The sequence below is a fragment of the Pongo abelii genome, chromosome 13 (assembly GCF_028885655.2).
Source record: "Pongo abelii isolate AG06213 chromosome 13, NHGRI_mPonAbe1-v2.0_pri, whole genome shotgun sequence".
Taxonomy (NCBI): domain Eukaryota; kingdom Metazoa; phylum Chordata; class Mammalia; order Primates; family Hominidae; genus Pongo; species Pongo abelii.
The window spans coordinates 96,322,027-96,341,055 of NC_071998.2; the positions used below are offsets into that span (position 1 = coordinate 96,322,027).

Genomic DNA, 19,029 nt, shown 5'->3' on the forward strand with positions numbered 1-19,029 from the left:
ATAACTCACTGCAGCCTCAAACTCCTGGGCTCAAACAGTCTTCCTGTCCTAGCCTCTCAAGTAGCTAGGCCTATAGGTGTGTGCCATCGTACCTGGCTAATTTTTATTTATTTTTTATTTTTATGTAGAGACAGGGTCTCACTATGTGCCCAGGCTGGTCTCAAACTGCTGGCCTTAACCGATCCTCCTTTCTTGACCTCCCAAAGTGCTGAGATTACAAGTGTGAGCCACCATACTTGGCCTTCATTGCTTATTTAGCGGAGGGAGTTTTGTGGTATAAGTGGGTTCGCTTCTCATCTTTTCCCACCACTGGCTCGGGAATGAATTATGCTTTTGATGTCATAGCTAGGAACACTGCCTAGTCCAAGGTTACAAATATTTTCTCATATGTTTTATTCTAAAATTTTCTGGTTTTACATTTTACACTTAGGTCTATTATCCATTTTGCCAATCTTTATATAAGGTTTGAGGTACAGGTTGAGTTGGTTTTTTGTTTTTTTGTGTGTATGAATATCCATTTATTTCAGTGCAATTTATTGATAAAGACTATGTTTTCCATTGAATTGCCTTTGTATCTTTCTGAAATGTCAACCGTATATGTGTGGATCTACTTCAGAACTTTCTGTTCTGTTTCATCCATTTGTTTGTCTGTCTTAATACTAGTACTGTATGGTCTTGATTATTGTAGCTTTATAGTATATATTGAAATCAGGTTATGTGAATCCTTTAACTTTTTGCTTCCTTTTCGAAGTTATTTTGACTATTGTAGTTCTTTTGCCTTCCCCTATACATTTTAGAATCAGCTTGTTAATATCTACAAAAAATTTTGCTGAGATTTTGATTTGGCTTGCATTGAAATGCATGGATCCATTAGGGAAGAATTAATTGTCAAATAATACTGAATCTTCCAATCTATGAATGTGGTGTAGTTCTCCATTTATTTAAGCCTTCTTTGAGTTTTTTTTTTTCTCCCCATCAGTATTTCTGTACTGGTGTTATTTTTCTTGGTTTATTCCCTTGATTTGGTAGACCACCTCCTTCGGTAGCTTACTGAGAAAGGCTCTATGAGGGAAGTTTTTTGACACCTGGCATGTTTTTATTTTTATGTCACATATGTAATAGTTGAGTGGATAAAGAATTCTAGGTTGGAAATTATTTTTTCTCAGAATTTTAAATGAGTTGTTCCATTGCCTTCTGACTTCTAGGGTCGCTGTTGAAGTCTGCTATTCTGATTCTTGATTCTTCATATTAAACTTATTCTCTCTCAAACCTTTTAGGATCTTCCTTATAACCCAAGTTCTGACATTTTTCAGCGATGGGCGTTCTATCCATTATGCTGGATACAATATGGGCTCTTTCAATCTGGAAATTTCTGGTTTGCAGTTCGGAAAATTTTTTCTTAATTCTTTCTTGGATTTTTCCCCCCATTTCTTCCCCGTTTCTGAATTTTCTTACCTTTTAAAAGTATTTTTGAACTCCTTGTCTTTTCTTCACATTGCAACAGATTTCCTTAATTTACCTTTCTGTATTTCTATTGCGTTTTTATTTCTGCTGTGATTTCTAATTTCCTAGTGGGTGCTTTTGTTCTCTTCAGTATTCTTTTTTGTTTTTACATCATCTGTTCTTATCTCTCTGTGTGTATTTTAATTTCACTTCTCTCTGCAACTCCATCATCTTTTTCTTCCAAGTTATTTTTTCCTGTTAGTCATGTTAAAAGATTCCTTAACTGTCTGGTCATCCTCAGCTATCTAGTTATTATTAATATTTAGGAACAGGGCCCTAAAAGATTGTTTGAAAGCGTTGTATTATTTGGGTGTGGGATTGTTGGCTGTGGCATTTTCTGTAGAGTGGTCTGGCTCGCCTTTTTCTTTGGGAAACACTAAGTGTCAGTATCGTTTGGTCATTTCTCTTGGACTCATCAGATTTCCCCAAACAAGTCTCTTCTGGGCTCCTGGAAAGGATATTAGTCTGGCTGCCAGAGTCCTGGGACTCAAGTAGGGAAAGAAGGTTGGGGTGGGTGTTGGTTTCAGTATTCAGTGTATAAACTTCCACTTCATCCTTTTGTTTTCTGTGTGGTACCTGTGTGTGGTCCAACTCTTCTGGGTAGAAGAGGGGCAGTTGTCCGACTGCGCAGAGGATCTGAATGCTCTCATGCAACCCAATGAATCCTTCATTTTTAGCCCCATTGTCATCTCCAGTTCCAGAGATATATTAAACCACGAATTCCTGAGTTTTGAGGGAGTTTTGTGATGTAAGTGGTTTCGCTTCCTATCTTTCCCACCGCTGGCTCGGGATTCAGCTTTTTCGAGTGTACTAGGTCAATTTATTCTCTCACCTGCTTCGTAGTTCCAAATGTTTTAAATCCCTCTATTATTTCAGTGGAGTTTTGGAAGGGAGCAGAATTCAGTGCATGTATTCATTTACTCAACATTTACTCTAAGTAGACTATCCAAATCTCTGTCATTGGTCTGAGTTCTATTTTAACAATCTTCTTTTTTTTTTGAGTTGGAGTTTTGCGCTTGTTGCCCAGGCTGGAGTGCAGTGGCATGATCTCTGCTCACTGCAACCTCCACCTTCTGGGTTCAAGCAATTCTCCTGCTTCAGCCTCCCGAGTAGCTGGGATTACAGGCAAGCGCCACTACGCCCAGCTAATTTTTTGTATTTAGTAGAGACAAGGTTTCACCATGTTAATCAGGCTGGTCTCGAACTCCTGACCTCAGGTAATCCACCCGCCTCGGCCTCCCAAATTGCTGGGATTACAGGCGGGTGCCACCGTGCCTGGCCAACAATTTTCTTAAAGTGGGGTATGCAAAAAGCAGCTCACTAAAGTAGATATAGGTAGTCCTTTCTTCTGGATTCTTAATGTCGCCTAATGTTGAATTCGCTTTTTCAACAACTTCACTTACATTACCTTGCCATTCACCAAAAGCCCTTAAGAAAGCCAACTTTCCCTTTTGTGCTGTTGTTTCTTGTAGAATTTTAAAAACGTAAGTATGAAGTTGGAATTTTCCCCAAGAAATTTAAAGCTGTTGATTTTTGCCCAGCTTTATAGACTGTCATGAGCTTTTATTTTTATTATCCAGTGTATGTGCTCTTCCTTCCCCAGGTTTCTATTATCTGATTAATATTAATAAATTTATGTCTGCATATTAATTTAGGGAACACCTCCTAATTGTGGCATTCACTGTAGGGTGGCCTGGCTGGCCTCTTTGCTTGAGAAACCCCTAATGGCAATATCTTTTGGCCTTGATATTATTTATCATTTTGTTTTTATTTTTAAACATTTCCTTTCAGATCCTCTCTTTAGACAGTCACCCTCTTTAACTGGTCACCTCTTTTCTCAAGACCATTCTGGCAGTTTCCTATACGGCTGACCTATACTTTAGTCCATTTCCTCCCATGTTATCCCCTGAAATATTACTAGAGTTAGGATTAATAAATTTTAATAAAATTCAGGAATATCATGTATTTCCCAATCTCCATTCTTCTATCAAAAAAGGACAAGACTTTAGCCAGGAATGGCTTACTCAGGTGCATGTGTTGGCTCTTACTGGTCCCCTCTTTCTTGTCTAAGTGCCCACAAACCCTCCCTTTGATATTCTGTTGTACAGTTTTACTCAGAGTTGACATTATGCTCAATTGCTAAGTGGGTAGCATTCACTTTTTTCCCCCTTTTAAAACCAGGGATGCTGCCATGTTCCTCTCTGTGTTGTATTGCTGTGGTTCTCTACAGTTGCTTGAAGGTTACTGACAGCTGCCAGCAGTCTTCTTTGCACAAATCCTCTTGTTGTTTGTTCAGGCGTGTGACTTGTCTGGACCACCAGGGTGTGAACTCTAACTCGGGAGACAGGAGAGGCAGGTCTTAACTCTCTGTTCTTAGTGTGCCACACTGGTAACATGTAGAAGACACTCAGTAAATGTTTCAGTAAGCTTGTTTATTTGAAACAGTTTACTCACCTACTAGAGCTTCAATGTTTATAGACCAATATTGAATCCCATCCCACTAAATTTTGGTTGTACCTGTAAGGTGCTTTCTTTTGTTAAAGTGTTAAAATTTATTGAAAAAAATATCTTTTCCCAGTACCTGCTGATGTCCCAAGCATCGTGCTGGGCTTTGGAGAGATCACAACACATGACAGCTCTTACTCTCATGGAACTCAGTGATGTTTCGTGCATGATCATCCTCTCCACTTGTTTATTGGCATTGGAGGTGGCATATGTGATGTCCCTTTTTCTAAAAAGTTTTCTCCTAAGACTGTCTGTAGTCTTTCTTTACATAATCATATCTGACATGGGTCAACTTTGTTGCTGCCACCCTAGCCCAACTCATGGTCGTCTTGTGCTTAGCTGCCTACAGTTCTTTCTCCACTCAATAGCCTGAGTGATCAAAAAGGTGATTCAGACTCCACATTCTCTCCCCTCCAGAGGCTTCCATCACACTTAAATATAATATCCAGACTTCTTCTCTATCTTACTCTGGCTCTGCCTCCCTCTTCACCTGCCCACTACCATCCTTCTCATTTATTATGTTCTGGCCAAGTTCATTGTTGTCAAACACGTCGAGATCCTTCGTCTTTCAGGGCCTTCCTTTTCTCTCTGGCTCTACCCTTAGATTTGCCAGACTTCCTCCCTCAGTTCTACACCTTGTACCCTAGCTGTCATTTTCTGTTTCTTTACTTGGCTGTATTTTTTTCAAAGCTGATCATCACCTGAAATCATTACCTATTTTTTTATTGGCTTTCTCCCACCATAAGCACTGGGATTTTGTCAGGTCTGTTGACTGCTGTATCCCCAGTGTTAGAACAGTGCCTGGCCAATGTCTGTTGAATGAATGATGCAGTAATTGTATCAACTTACGTTGTTTCTTTCTACCTCTCCGTTTTTAGTTCAGAGCCCTTTGGATGAGACAGGCGTTTCTGAACAAAGGCATTCTTCCAGACTTAATTAGATTCCCTCTTCTAGGGTTAAGTCCTTAATCTTTGCAGCATCTTAAAACGGTAAAAACTAAATTCTATTCTTTGATGCCATCTGTGTAATCAGTGGTTAACTTTCACACGCTTTTTTCCTGTTGGAATAATAGATGAAAAGACCAAGCGTGGCTTTAAGTCCTTCTGTTTTATAATTCCTGGACACATTTCTCAAATTTCTGCTGCAGGTTTTCTTGTTATCCCATAATCTTGACAGGTTTTCTCTCACCTCTTGGATTCCTCCTGTCAGACCTTGTTAGGCTTGTTAAGCAGGGAATGATGGTTTTCTAGAAGGTTCTGACAAATCCTTACTCTCATTTATCTTATTGCTCCTCTGGTACAGAATCTTTCATTCCTCTCCTATGTTCCCTTGTATCTTTTTTTCCCCCTAAATTACCTCCCTTAATTCCAAGTGGGTGGGAGGAAAAGGAATGGAATTTGGTCTTAAAGGATGAATAATAACTTCATTGGAATATCAGTAAAGGAACTCTAGTCTGCGGGAATGGTACGAGCAAACACATAGAAGTGTGAAATGTGTAATGTGTTTGGCAAAAGTGGTTTGGAATGGCTGGAGTGTGTGTTTATCTCTAGTGTGAAGTCTGGCCGGAAAGGTAGATTGTGATCTTTTTCTTTTTTTTCTTTCAGACAGAGTCTCACTCTGTCGTCCAGGTTGGAGTGCAGAGGCGCAATCTCAGCACACTGCAACCTCCACCTCCCAGGTTCAAGTGATTCTCCTGCCTCAGCCTCCCAGGTAGCTAGGATTATAGAGACCTGCCATCACGCCTGGCTAATTTTTGTATTTTTAGTAGAGACGGGGTTTCACTATGTTGGTCAGGCTGGTCTTGAACTCCTGACCTCAGGTGATCCTCCTGCCTCAACCTCCCAAAATGCTGAGATTACAGGTGTGAGCCACTGCGCCTGGCCTGATTGTGATCTTAAATGCTAGTTTTAGGGTTATGGAAGTCTGTACTTTGGTCTCATAATATTTTTGTTTCTCTGGTGTAGAAATTATTTTGTTACGTTTTACATACTAGTTGAAAGCAAGAGTCTATTTTTATTTTTTCCTCATCTTCAACAGTATCTAATAGAGTAGCTTGCACATAATAAGAGTTCAAAGTTGAGTTGAATTGAATTCTGATAAAAGGGTTTAATTTTCCCAAGAAAATCTAGAAGGCTGGACTCTTTCTACTGAATTAATCAAAAGGAGAAAATACATAATTTTTTAATTGTACACCTTACATGAGTCTGTACTGTAGATATTCATTTTTTTTGTCTTCTTTATATCTCCTACCTCAGTTTTCCTTTTTGTAATATGTAATCACCACAACAGGCAGTGTTGGGATCAAGGAGAGGGGCTTGGGAGATATTTAACTCCTCAGTATCTCCGTCAAGTCCCCATTCTTTGATAGGACAGTTAATCTTTTCATAATGTTCAATGCAGTGCTATGCAGAGGCATGTTCATGTACCTCCTTCCAATCAGAGAACTGCATGTGTCCCTCAATGCAGAAAATCTGGAACCACCATCAAGAACAAACTTATATACCTTTGAGAAAGGCTGAGAGAAAAAAAAAAAAAGCCGTATGTATTAGATATCAGGTATCACTATTCTCTTTACAGATGAAAAAGCTGATTCATAAAGGTTAAAGGTCTAAGATTATTTAGCTAGTAAGCAAATGAGTTGTAATTAGAACACAGGTCTTATATTATTTTCTTTCCTCTATTTTTTAGGTATCCCAAATTCCACTTAAGGTTGATGAATGGCCTACTGGTCAGTTGAAAAAATTCGATTTGTGCAGCATTGGCTAGCACAAATGCTGAAAGTAGGTCTCCTCATCTGCTAAGGGATATAAGCAAATTCAAAGCCTCTAGCCTTTCTTGTGACACATGCATGAAAGTAGGTGATAAAAAGAAAAGTAAATATTATTTTATGCCACATTAAGTATAATGTTAAAATAATTTCATTCAGTACGTTTAATTTTCTTTCATATATATATATGATTTTTTTTGTCTTCCTTGAGATGAAGTCTTGTTCTGTCACCCAGGCTGGAGTGCAGTGGTGCGATCTTGGCTCACTGCAACCTCCGCCTCCCAGGTTCAAGCAATTCTCCTGCCTCAGCCTCCCTAGTAGCTGGGATTACAGGTGCCCACCACTACACCTGGCTAATTTTTGTATTTTTAGTAGAGACAGGATTTCGTCATGTTGGCCAGGCTTGCCTCGAACTCCCGACCTCAAGTGATCCGCCTGCTTCGGCCTCCCAAAGTGCTAGGATTACAGGCATGGGCCACTGCACCCAGGCCGATAATTTTTATTACAGTAAGTTTAATTAGAGTATGAGTGACCAAAATCTATTCCTAAAACATAGAGTTATTGGTGAATTAGAAGGGGGCGGATGTTATTCCTTATTGTCAACATGGTTCATGTAGACTGTGGAGATGAATGGATTACATTTGGCTTTTATTAATGCTTACAAGCTGTATTTTTCCTTTTTTGCTTTTTTCTAGTTCTTATTGAACAGGATTGATTTGAAAAATTCATATGTAAACTCAGGATGCTGGGCTCTTATATCATTTCATGGTGGATGATTTGTGTAAAATTGCAACTGAGTGAATTTCATTCAAGCAGTAGGAATCTTGAAGATGTGAGTCCATTACTACCAAATGTTATGTTCTGAGTATATTGTCTGAGTTTTTTTTTTTTTTACCTGCAGTCACAGAGCAGTGACAGTTCATACCATTGTACATAGCCATATCATACTTCATTAAGCAGTTTTGTATTGCTCTAAAATCACTGTTTTTGCTTTTTTCCTCAACAATATGTGTCTGATTTTTTTTTCTCTTAGTAGGATTAATAATAATCTACTTTCCCTGGCTGTGATGCTCTTTAGAGATCAAACAGCATTTTTAAGTTGCAAGGAACCTTCCACCCTGTTGTCTTCTGCTTTTACACACCCACACAGTCACCTGTTAATGAATATGATAGTTCTGTAGGTTATTATTTCTTTATGCATATAAATATGTTTCATGGTACTTAAAGACAGGGTAGGGTAGTAATACTGACACTGATGTTAGAAGGAAAAGTAGTGAATAAAGCCAATAAAAAAACCAGTAAAGGATATATGCATCAGTGAGGTTTTGCTTATGCTCATTATAGCAAACTCTTTATTCATTCATTCACTAGATAAACCACTAATTCGCATTTTACCAGATGTTCCCCTTAAGCAATATGAAGCTACTCCTTTTCCTCTTTGATTCTGTTTTGCAATATATCTTTTCTATCAGCATTAGATTCAAAGTTACCCCTGGACTGTGCCCTCAGTTTACTCATCTGGCCTTTGTCACTGAACAAGAATTGTACTGGTGGAGGTGTATTGGCCTTTTTGAATGAGCATCTTCACTCCTGCCTCACTGCTTTTACTTATGATGTTCTTGTTTGGAATTTTTCTTCCTCCTATCTGAATCCTATCCTGATGAGCCAGTTCATATTCCCTCCTTTCAAGAAGCCTTCCTCTTCAGTCCACACTGACCACCTCCTTCTCTGAACACAGCATAAATTACCTTGGGTATTGTTACCTAAGTGTTTCATGTCACCTACCTATAGAAATATTGAATCTTTTAAAGCGTAGGATGAGGCCCTATCATTCTGATCATGAAACACGTTCTTCTGCCCAGAATTTAATAACATATTGTTGAACAGTATGGGTAGAGTAAATAACAGTAACACAACTATGTATCCATTGTTTACTTATTTGCTATATGTAGTGGTACGTATTTTACATATACCGTGGTTAACCTCACAACTGTTACAGGTGAGGAAAATAAGGCACACATAGGGTTAAGTGATTTGCCTATGTCATGTAGTAGCTTCTTTGTAGTAGAGCCAGGAATTCTTAGTTATCTCATCCATTCCAATCTGTGAGTTTCTCAGGTGTTTCTATCTTTCATAACCTTGATCCTATTGAAAAGTAAGCACCTGTACTTTTAGAGCAATGAATTATATAATTTGAAATCCACACATGTGGACCCATGTGAAGTTTAAATTCTTAACAATAATGATATAAAACAGTTCAATAGTATTATGATTTCAAAATTAATTTGAAGTCAGTTTGAAAAATAATAAATTTTTTTCTTCAGAAGTACAAAGTTAAAGGCTTGGAGCTAGTCTTGACAGGAGAGTGGTGTTTAAGAAACAACTATACAACCATAGAATGTATTAGGGAGGCCTATCTCAATTTGTTGTAATGCTAGATTTACATCACAGATGGTAGCTTCAGCTTTGATTTCAGCTCTTTCATGGAAAATAATGTGTTTTACAGCATCAGGGATTGTAAACACGTTCCAAAGTTGAGTGCATGTCAGAAGTTTTGGCATAGCTCTAAGCTTAGTAAATTCATCTTCAGAATGTCATGAATATTGAGTTTTTGTTGGTCATATTTTGCTTTCAGCTCTTGCATTTTGTTCATGAAAATGTGAGCCATGCAATGGGATAAATGCTTGGTGATTCAGGCCTGTCCCTGAGGGATCCACCTTGGAGGTAAACACAGACAATGAAAGTGTGATTCCTTATAAAATTTGTAACCTTCTTTTGAAATTGAGTTCTAGGAGATATTCTCAAAGTTTTAAATTTAGTGATTCTGTTGAGTTTCAGGGTTGGTCAGCTTATGAAAAATGAATGCAGTCTCTACTTATTTGATCCACATGTCTGGTTTGAATCAGAACACTTGTGTTTCCTTGATCATATCAGCAGTGCTACTGCTTTTTTCCCCCTGTAGTTTCAGTTTTGGTGTGTTCAGATGTCTTGTCACATCATGGAAGAACAATTTTTTTTTTTTTTTTTTTTGAGACGGAGTGCTGCTCTGTCGCCCAGGCTGGAGTGCAGTGGCACGATCTCGGCTCACTCCGCCTCCTGGGTTCAAGCAATTCTTTTGCCTCAGCCTCCCTAGTAGCGGGGATTACAGGTACCTGCCACCATGCCCAGCTTATTTTTGTATTTTTAGTAGAGACGGGGTTTCACCATGTTGGACCAGGTTGGTGTCGAACTCCTGGCCTCAGGTCATTCTTCCACCTTGGTCTCCCAAAGTGCCGGGATTACAGGCGTGAGCCTCCGTGCCTGCCCGGAAGAACAATCTTAGAGTCACCAGGGGGTCTGACAAGTTGAGCCACTCCAAGCCCTTTAATTCCAAGTGTCCTTGATCTGAGGAAGCAGCTTAATAAATCTCTTGAACAGGTTTTCACAGCCTAGCCATATGACTGCATTAAAATAAAGTCAACTTCTATACACCTCTTCAAATATTTCTTGGATTTGTGAAGATTAAGGTGACTGAAGAGTCACAGTCTCAATCTGTCACTGCTTTCATCACATCATGCAGTGAACCTGATTCATTCATTCAGTAAGTAGTTTTTGAGATTTCTATGCCCTAGGAACTATTCTATGTACTGGGGATACAGCAAAGAACACCAAGGTTATTTTTTAAGGGGACTAAACAGAAACACAGGTAAAATATACAGTATAGCAGATGAAGATATGTACTGCTTTGGAGAAAATTAAGTTAGGAAACGGGGATGGGGAGCTGTGTGTGTGTGTGTGTGTGTGTGTGTCTGCAGTTTACAATAGGGTTGTCAGGAAAAGCCTCACTGGGATGAGGGGGCAAACAAACTTGACATTTAAGAAAGGAACATTCCAGGCAGAAGGAATAGCAAGTGCAAAAGTCAGGAAGCAATCCTGAGAGCTCAGTAGCATCAAGAAAACCAGAGTGGTCTGAGAAGTGGAAGGAAGGGAACAGCAGGTCCAGGCTATTTTGTGCCCAAGCATCTAGGGTGTTGTTCCAAGCCATTATAAAAACTTGACTTTTGCTCTGCATGTGACAGGAAGATATTATGGGGTTTCGAGCAGAGGAATAATAAGATCTGGCTTTCCAATCACGTTATTGAAACAAGTGTTGAGGGGACATGGGTGGAAGCAGATAGAAGGCTATTGCAGTAATAGAGGTGACAGATAATGGTGACTTGAACGAGAGTGGTAGCAGTGGAGAACTGATAGGACGTGGTCAGATTCTGGCCATATTTGGAAGACAGAGCCATCAGCATTTTCTGATGAACTGGATAGATGCTGTGAGAAAGCGGCAATAAGGTTTTCAGTCTGAACACCTGAAGGTGGAATTATTGTTTACTGAAAGAGGGAAGGCTGTTGGTGGAGCAGGTTGTGTAGAATATCAGGAGTTGGTAATAGATGTGTGTCGTGGACGAGACAATGGAACTTGAGTGTGGTCAGCCTCATCTCTTGAATACACTTCAGAAATTGGCACGTGCCTCTCTTTACTGCAGTTACTCCATTCATGATAATGAGTTAAACTTTTCAGTGTTTAAATCAAGTGTCTTAGATTCCCTGATGGCAGGTACTCGTGCCTGTTAGCTTACTGGGTTTCAAAGAAAATCTCAAGCAGGCCACACTCTTATAAGCAGGTAGCACAAGATCCACTGGTTCTACGGGGACCCAAATGTTTCTGCTGCCACACCCTGTAGGTGAATCTGGAAAAAACAAGCAAACAAAAACAATAAAATGGAAGCCTCAACAATAATTGAAAAATACAATAAACAACCCACGTTTGCAAAATCAGGCACTAAAAACAATAGGGCTGATGGAAGTTGGGACGGACCAATTAAAACTGAGGAACTTTGTAAACCAAGTAGCCTAATAGGGCTTGGTCCTTCCCATGTAACCAAGTAGTGCATGGGAAGTACTCAGAAAATGTTAGTGTCAGTTCTGTTGTTGACACAAGAGTACTAAAAAACAAAATAAAACAAGAGCCAGCACAGTCAACTCTAGCTGGTACCTGTTTGCAGTATCACAGTCAGAAAATTGTATGTAGCTGTAAACCCTGGGGCTCATGCTTTCTTCTTTGGGAAATAGGCGTTAGAGGATATTTTGCTTCCAATAGAGACCATTTGGATAAAAATTGAAAAGCTGATCCAGCATATAGCCTTCTTAATCCGTTGTTTTAATAGAGGGAGGAATGTATTTGCAGCCTTCTTTTTTTTTTTGAGACAGGATCTCACTCTGTCACCCAGACTGGAGTGCAGTGGCGCTGTCTCCACTCACTGCAACCTCTGCCTCCCAGGCTCAAGCGATTCTCCTGCCTCAGCCTCCTGAGTAGGTGGGATTATAGGTGTGCCACTACCGCCTGGCTAATTTTTTTCTTTTTTTTTTAATTAATTTATTTATTTATTTTTGAGACGGAGTCTCGCTCTGTCGCCCAGGCTGGAGTGCAGTGGCGCGATCTTGGCTCACTGCAAACTCCGCCTCCCGGGTTCACGCCATTCTCCTGCCTCAGCCTCCTGAGTAGCTGGGACTATGGGCGCCCGCTACCACGCCCGGCTAATTTTTTTGTATTTTTAGTAGAGACAGGGTTTCACCATGTTGACCAGGATGGTCTCGATCTCTTGACCTCTTGATCCACCCGTCTCGGCCTCCCAAAGTGCTGGGATTACAGGCGTGAGCCACCGCGCCTGGCCTTTTTGAATTTTTAGTAGAGACTGGGTTTCACTATGTTGGCCAGGCTGGTCTCGAACTCCTGACCTCAAATGATCTACCCACCTCGGCCTCCCAAAGTCCTGGGATTACAGGCATGAGCCACCATGCCTGGCCGTATTTGCAGCTTTCTCATCTGCATTTGCAGCTTTGCCAGATAACTTAGAAGGAAAGTATAGTGGTTTTTGAAGCCACTGAATCAACTACCACATATGCTAAAGTAAGTCACTTCTGTAGACTTTCAGCTTTTTTTTCTGCCTTTAAGGTCATCTTATATTGCCAAGGCTTTCTCTTTAATCATGAGAAAGCTTGAAAACATTATTATGCTGAGAAAAATTGCACGTGAGCCAATGTGACTTCACCATTATGCCAACAGCATTCATCTGTTGCCAGTCAGATATGAGGTGTAATGCCTGTCAAAGAAACACACTGCAGCAGAACAAACTGTGCTGCTGACCTAGGACTCCTTAGATTTGCCCTTCAACCTGGGAACCAAACTCAGATCTACCTCCTTATTGATAGTCTAGGATTTTTCAGTTTAAAATAGGTATTCCCCGGGAGGTGGAGGTTGCAGTGAGCTGAGATCACGCCACTGCACTCCAGCCTGGGCGACAAAGCAAGACTCCATCTCAAAAAAAAAAAAAAAAGGTACTCAGAACAACCTTAAGTTATTTTAATAATATGTTCAAAAAACATTTGAAAAAGCTCAACATCTATTTTTAAGCCATTTTAAAACTAGGAACAGAAAACTTTATTTTTTTTTTTTTTTTTTTTTTTTTTGATACGGAGTCTTACTCTGTTGCCCAGGCTGGGGTGCAATGGCACAATCTCAGCTCACTGCAACCTCTGCCTCCCGGGTTCAGCTAATTCTCCTGCCTCAGCCTCCTGAGTAGCTGGGACTACAGGTGCACACCACCATGCCCAGCTCATTTTTGTATTTTTAGTAGAGACGGGGTTTCACCATGTTGGCCAGGATGGTCTCAATCTCTTGACCTCGTGATCCACCTGCCTCGGCCTCCCAAAGTGCTGGGATTACAGGCGTGAGCCACTGTGCCTGGCTGAGAAAACTGTGTCTTTAATAAGATCCACTGTCTTAAACCAACAAGTCAGTCTTGTACTCGACAGTGATACAGTAGAGCATCTTCAGTTTATATCAGGAATATATAAACCTTCTATCACCATTAACATTGTTCTAGAAGTTCTAACTCGTGCAATAATCCACAATACCAAAGTAAGTGTAACGATCTGAAAGGAGATAAAATACAAAAAAAAGAAAATCAACTAAAAATTATAAGTGCTGTATTTGGTAAGTATACAAAAATCAGTATCTTTCTCAAGTGTTAGCAATAACCAGTTAGAAACATGTGTAAAAAAATCCCATTTATCAAAGTTTCAGCAAATGTAAAATTAGAAATAACCCTAACAAATATGTCCAATTGAAATGAAGAAAACTATAAAACTATAAAACTTTTCTTGAGGTTTTTAAAATAAATAAATGAACTAGAGGGACATACGTTGTTTCTGAATACAAAAACTAGAATATTGAGATGTCATTGTTCCAATTAAATTTAACATGATTTGAATAAAATTGACAAAATGATTCTAAGCAAGAGGCATAAAGGGACGACTAATATCAAATAAAATTTAAAAATAGTGGTCAACACTGTGTTGCAGTTTAGCAGTAATGGTCATGAGTTGAGATACTGGAGGTAGAGTACAGGATTCCAGGTCTAGCTCTGATTTATCAGCCACATGACTATGGCCCAGGTACCTAATCTCTTCAAGGATAACTTTCCTCACCTGTAAAGTGTGGGATTAAATGAGATAAAGAGTTGAGCAAATTGCTGGTGCATGGGAAGTACTCAAAAAAATGTTAGTTGCTATTTTGTTGTTGACCAAAAGTTAATGGAAGATAATAGTCTACACATAGACCATAGTATAAATAAGAATTTATTATTTGTTAAATCAGCTATTCTGAATTAACAATGAGTATTACTCACACTATACGTCAAAATAAATTCCATGAAACCATAAACAGGTATTAATAGAAGAAAACAGTATTAAATAGCTGAAGAGCTTAAAAGTGTTGAGACAAGGTCTAAAGTCAAGTTGATTTGGCTGTACAAAGGTTTGTTTCCACAAAAAAAAAACACAAATTGGGTAACAAACTGAGGCACAAATAGTGTTGTATTGGTGTTTAATAACCAGCTCTCCAAGTGAAGAAAAAAAATCCAGATTTGCTACATTTGCTGATTTCCATGGTGTATATACTCCCACTATGACTAATTTTAAGCTACCGATGTAAAGTCCATGAGCAGAAGTTAGGAAGAAATGTGCAAGGTTGTCTCTCATGAGCTGGTGTGAGCCATTGTGAGCTCACTGCAGCACACAAATGGCACAGGCATGGCAGAACATGCTGAGAAACCCTCGCAAGATCACCCAGCCCACCGAGGTGAACCTGTGACTCCCAGGCCAGAGCACATTCCTTTTTGTAGTTGCCTTCCCCAGGAAGCATAAGATAGACATAACAGAGCAAAAAATTCACTGTTGTCATGGAGAGCACCTTGACAGGGAGCTGGACCTGCAGATGCTTTCAGTAGAGAAACCCCTGTAGGGTGGCTGGGGCCTACCCTGGGAGCAGCCTCTTTGGGAACAAAGTCATACAATGGCTGAAGATTAAGGAGAGGGGTGTTGCTAGGCAAATGCTCTGGACCAGAACAGAGATGTTCCTCTGGTGGCTCCTCTTTGTGAAACCTATGATATTCTTGGCAGTGGCACATGTGTTTTACTCTGTTCCTTGGTAGGGTGCTTATAGTCTTTCTCTTTGTTTTTTACTCTCTTTTTGGTATTGTTGAATTAATGCCTATAATAGTTTTCATAAATGTGGTCACCAGAAAGATGAGTCGTGGAGGCAGTGGTAGTAGTACATGAGTGCATGAAGGGTTGTGTCTAGGAGTGATGACTCAGGTGATATCTTGTTGTAAAGATGTGTCTCATAGGGGCCAGGCAGACATGATATCGTCCGGAAGGGAGGTTTGAAGGTATAGAGGCTTGGGGTCCTTTGCCATGTTTGTTGACATAGGGCTTCCATCAGGGGCTTGCACTTTTTATTCCACAGTGGATGACTACTAGCTGGTCATTTCGTAACCCAGGCTTACATGTGCCATCTTAAAATGGGTTGTTCCTTTGTGATTGCATCTGTAGTTCTAATAGAAGATCAGCTTATTCTTGGGTGGACTTTGTGGAAAGAAGCAGGATTTAACTGGGTTTCAGAGAAATGAAGACTTCGTGAATTTGGGAGCCATATTGTTTAAATTGTATAGTTACTTGAAGCCTGTGATTGAGAATCATTACTTAGGGCAGTACAGAAAGAACCAATTGACATGGAGTGGGATGGGATACAGAGCCTGAGGAGAGAAGAAAATAGTTACTTTTGTGGGATTAACACAGATTAATTTTACACTGTGAGAAAAGTAGCTGTAACAGACACATAGAAGACTGGCTGGTGGGCAAGATGAATTGCCGTAATTGTATACAAACCAGTCAAGGTCTGTCTGAGCTTGGGACCTGGCTTTACGAGTGGGATGTCTTAATGACTCATTGGGTGTGGAGGTTTACAGATACCTGTGTTTTTAGAGCATTTACTTATTCAAGTTAGGCTTATTAGCATTCATTTTTCTTGGTTGCTTTTTTTTTTTTTAAGAACAAGTTTAGTATCTCCCATTTGTAGAGCTATTAATTTGATGATTCAGTGTTCCCCCTCACTTATTTGAGTGTGTCTAATCTAATCACTTTTGATCTTTAGCTGGTTTTCCTTAACTCAGCTTCTGGTGTGCCCATATGTTTTCTTGTGAATGTTTGCTGATCATGGAACCATTGAATGTCAGAGTTGGAAAGGACTGCAATAGTCTTCTGATCAGACTGTCAATTTGATATTTGAGTTCTCTGTATTGTTTTCTTCTCTACTTCCTTCTTAATAATAGATTGGGTCTTGGTTTTTTTTTTTGTTTTTTTTTTTTCTTTGAGATGGAGTCTTGCTCTGTCAGCCAGGCTGGAGTGCAGTGGTGCGATCTCGGCTCACTGCAGCCACCATCTCCTGGGTTCAACCAATTCTCCTGCCTCAGCCTCCTGAGTAGCTAGGATTACAGGCGTGCACCACCATGCCTGGCTAATTTTTGTATTTTTAGTAGAGACGGGGTTTCACCATGTTGGCCAGGCTGGTCTTGAGCTCTGACCTCATGATCCACCCCCCTCAGCCTTCCAAAGTGCTGGGATTACAGGCGTGAGCCACTGCGCCTGGCAGGTCTTGATTTTTTAATAGTTGGAATTTGCCAAGAAGGAGGATTTGGGGGTTTTGTGACAATCTATCATCTTCATATACAGCAGTCACTTGGAAATAACCCATTGGTCATACTTAGGGGTAGCTGAAGGTCAGCTGGTTATCTGATGCTGAAATGTCAGTGCACATTCAGTGGCCCCTGCTGCAGGATACTTCAACCTTTAATTTTAAACCTTGGGCCACAGGTGGGAGTTTAGTTGGACTTTGGACCCAAATTGTAAGGCCAGGTTAAACTCAGCACTCTCATGCTCCTAGGACTTCCTCCATGGTTCTGATCTATTTCCGGGCATGGAGCGGGTGCTGAAGGTTGGTTGATTGTGGAGAAACAACCTTGTTTTATCCAAAGATAGTAAGGCAAGCCTGCAGATCTAAGAGCTGCTTATTTGTAAATTATACTGAAATGCTAGGAGAAGTTCTCTGGAAATGGTCAAAATTGTAGTTCTTTAATATTTTCTCCTTGTAGAATTTGAATGGGAAGTACTTGGTGTGGTTTAGGTTTTACCAAGGAAGGCCAGCTGATGGCTGTGAAGAGGCTCTGCTAAGTGTCATTGACCTTAGAATCCACAAAGCTCTGGGGCTTTGGAGACTTAGAACTTAATTTTGCTAGATTTAAAGTGTACTCTTCTCTTAACGTAGAATTCATGTAAAACTACATCATAAGACACACCTTATCAACCCAGAAGGCCAATTTATTAAAGAATCAACTGACAGGCAGACCAGAAATTTTTTGTCAGTTTGGAAAGCATGAAAGTAAAGCCATATTATTATTATTTAAGAACTATTACATTTATTCTTAATAGAAAAGTAGTATGGTTATTTTTTAAAAATCCAATCCCAATATGTGTGAGTCCTTTCTCATTCCACCTTATGAGATAACAAGTGTTAGCAGCTTAGTCTGTATAAATTCTTCCCAAGTGTCTGTAATTGCAATAAGCTCCATTGGTCTATTGCTTTATTTTTCTATAGTTCTCTAGTTATGTTGTGCACTCCACTTGTCAACCTGTGGAAGGCAAGAGCACAGTCAGAAGGTTGCGTGATGACATGGAATCAGATGAAGGGAAGGGGAGTAGGCTGGATGACCCATGGTGCAGCCTCAGTTCAGTAGCCTGAATTGTCTATTATTCAGCAATAAAAGCACGTCTGCATGAGAAGCTGGGTGCCAGAGTTCACTCTTCTAGGACCCTTTCCCCAACACAGTTTGGAAGGGTAGTATCAAGGTTTATCTGTCACACTTTTATTTTTCACTATAACTACACAGGTACAAATCCTGGCACCTAATAGGTGCTAAGTAAATAGTAGTATGTATCTACCTGCCCTATCCATTTCCTATTTTCTGACAAATACAGTCTTTTTTTTTTTTTTAAGAGATGGGGTCTCACTTTCTTGCCCAGGCTGGTCTTTAACTCTGAGCGCAAGCAATCCTCCCACATCAGCCTCCCAAAGTGCTGGGATTATAGCCATGAGCCACTGCACCCGGTCCTGACAAGTGCAATCTTTCTGTAGCTGTGTTTATACTGCAATCTGGTTTTGCCTTGTCACGTGAGTCCTTTGATCTCTATAAGATGATTTTTCTAATTCAGATCTATTTTATGTTATATTTTAGTTGTCTGCAACATTATTTACCCTCTTCCCTTGTGTTGCCTACAGAGGGATTGAAAGTCAGCACCTTATCTAGTAATTCTAATAACTTCTGATTTCTCAGAAACATTATTTTGTTCATCAAATTTCATTATTACCCAAGTCTTTACCTTAAAGACCTTCCACTTTCATCTCGTATATCTGATGCGGTAGCTATATGAAAGTGTTCATATGGAGTCTGTCATGAAGTCAGCAGAACTCTGCAGGTGAAGTGGCCAACGTGGACCCTTTGAAGTGTTTTAATGTGATTTCTTTTATGCATATAACAAATTTATTGAGATATAATTCATATATCATACAAAATGATTTTTAGTATGTTCATAGGGTTGAATAGCCACTGCCGCAATCAGTTTTAGAACATTTTTATCACCTCAAAAGAAACCCCATACCCATTAGCAGTCATTCCCCATTTCCTCTCAACTCCCACTTTCTGTCTCTATAGATTTGCCTATTCTGGGTATTTCATATAAATTGAATTATATAATATATGGGCTTTGTGCCTGATTTCTTTCACTTAGAATGTTTTCAAGGTCCATTCATGTTGTAGCATGTATCACTA

General features: G+C 39.7%; 1 protein-coding gene across 4 annotated transcripts in view; it reads left to right on the forward strand.

Annotated features, from left to right (window-relative positions):
- The window catches only part of SLC44A1 (solute carrier family 44 member 1), a 193,171-nt gene that overhangs the window by 21,401 nt on the left and 152,741 nt on the right, over nucleotides 1–19,029 (forward strand). Inside the window, exon 1 of one of the 4 annotated variants that reach the window (XM_054520397.2) lies at nucleotides 9,441–9,499. The exons of the other annotated variants lie outside the window; for them this stretch is intronic. Coding sequence (XP_054376372.2) covers nucleotides 9,456–9,499 — 44 coding nt within the window. The 5' untranslated portion in view covers nucleotides 9,441–9,455. Of the gene's footprint in view, nucleotides 1–9,440; nucleotides 9,500–19,029 lie in introns of those variants that run through there. 4 annotated transcript variants of the gene reach the window in all.